The 1808-nt window shown below is 31.6% G+C and overlaps 1 protein-coding gene across 1 annotated transcript in view; it reads right to left on the reverse strand.

Annotated features, from left to right (window-relative positions):
• Nucleotides 1–1808, reverse strand: part of IL6ST (interleukin 6 cytokine family signal transducer) — a 25879-nt gene that overhangs the window by 21301 nt on the left and 2770 nt on the right. Inside the window, exons 2-3 of the mRNA XM_019641453.1 lie at nucleotides 1475–1641; nucleotides 798–952 (exon numbers count right to left, since the gene is read on the reverse strand). Coding sequence (XP_019496998.1) covers nucleotides 798–952; nucleotides 1475–1641 — 322 coding nt within the window. The remainder of the gene's footprint in view (nucleotides 1–797; nucleotides 953–1474; nucleotides 1642–1808) is intronic.

The raw sequence follows: 1808 nt of genomic DNA on the forward strand, positions 1-1808 counted from the left end.
GTATTCTGAGCCCTTTAGATAAATGAAATGGAGGACAGGAATAGTAAGGTCATGGGCTCAATTTCTTTTTGAGCTCATTATTGCAAAAAGAGAAACAAAACAAAAGCATACCGTTAGTGATAAATGGAGTTATAACAATAGTATCAGACAAAGCTATAGACTTTTTAAAAAGATTCCAAGTATTTTTGCTGACAGCATCATCTTTGGGTCATTGTCCTTTTCCTTTTCAGTCTTTCAAGTTTTTTACCAATCGCTCCCTCTACCTCAGAGGTTGGCAAACTTTCCATAAAGGGTTAGATAGTAAATTACTTTAGGCTGTGGGCCAGATGGTCTCTGTTGCAACTATTTAACTCTTCCATTGTAGCACAAAAGTAGCTAAACACATTATGTAAACAAATGTCTGGCTGTGTTCCAATAAAACTTTATTTACAAAAATAGATGGCAGGCTGAATTTAGCCTGCAGACTTGGTTTGCCAACCACTGCTCTACCATATCCATATCGCTTCATTTTTACTCCTCCACTTAATTTGCTTCTTATTATGTGTTACTTTCACCTCCCATCAAAAATGCTATTCCCTATCACCCTGCATCACTTCCATATTTCACTTAAAAGCTACTATATTTAGCAAAACTTTGTTTTCTATCTAGAAGTTTTCCTGTTTGCCCTTGCTTGAAATACAGGTCTAGAAGAGGTACCAAGCAAAATATTTCACTTAAAACATTCAGAAAATGATTGAGACTTTTAGGTTAGAAGGTTACAAAAGAAAGGCTATTTGAATAAAAAACTTTCAATTTACCTGGCTCCAAGTTGAAGCATCTTTGGTCCTATACTGAATGTCATATTTCAGTCTCATAACACTCGCAATATGTGAGTTGATCCATGTCAATTTTAAGATACTAGACAGTTCCTCTGAGTTGCTGACTGATAAGCTACGTGGTGGAATGGGCTTCACTAAAGAATAAAATAAATCCTAATGTTTATCAACTTCTTATACAAACTCAAATATACACTTTATATTTTCTTTATTTCACAATATTCATTTATTTTCACTAAACGAACTAATGTCTCTGAAAACAATGCTATGCCATACTATTATAATGGAAAGGAAAAGTTTCTAAAACAACTTTCATTTTCCTTGTCAGTTTATTACATTTGTTAATCCTTTTAGGTTCAGATATCAAAATACAATTATTTATAATATATAAAATTTTTAAAAAGCAAGTAAAAATGGAACATGTATACTATTATTACAATCCTGTAAAATGTTTGATAACTAAATCCCTGAAGATAACATTCAAAGTAAAAATACATGTCACTGTGGTTGGATTATGGATATTTTTTTCCAAATTAATTTTAATGTAGTTGATAAAATGAATTCATAAAAGTCACTATAATAAAATAAACACTCGTTTTTACATTAATTACAATCTAAAAACTACTATAATAAATTCTCAAATTCAGGTTTATAACTACCTTTATCTATAGGATCAAAATTGATATGATCTGATGTAACCTTCCCAAGTGCATTCTCTGCTTCTACCCAGACTTCAATGTTGACAAAATACACAGGAGGATAATCAACAGTGCATGAGGTAGGGGTGCCACGTTTTGTTTTACAATCAGCAAACTTCTCTGTTGCCCTAAATACAAAAATGGAAGGATCAGTCATTAAAAATAGTTTTGAAAAATTAACGGTAAAAAAGTCTACCTGAAAAGACTTTGATGAAGCCCAGATTTTACAGCTTAGAATAAGTAAGTTGATTTCCATAAGTTTGGAATAAACTGTTAATCACTAACAACAAAATTT

This window comes from Hipposideros armiger, unplaced genomic scaffold (genome assembly GCF_001890085.2).
Source record: "Hipposideros armiger isolate ML-2016 unplaced genomic scaffold, ASM189008v1 scaffold_60, whole genome shotgun sequence".
NCBI classification, from domain to species: Eukaryota; Metazoa; Chordata; class Mammalia; order Chiroptera; family Hipposideridae; genus Hipposideros; species Hipposideros armiger.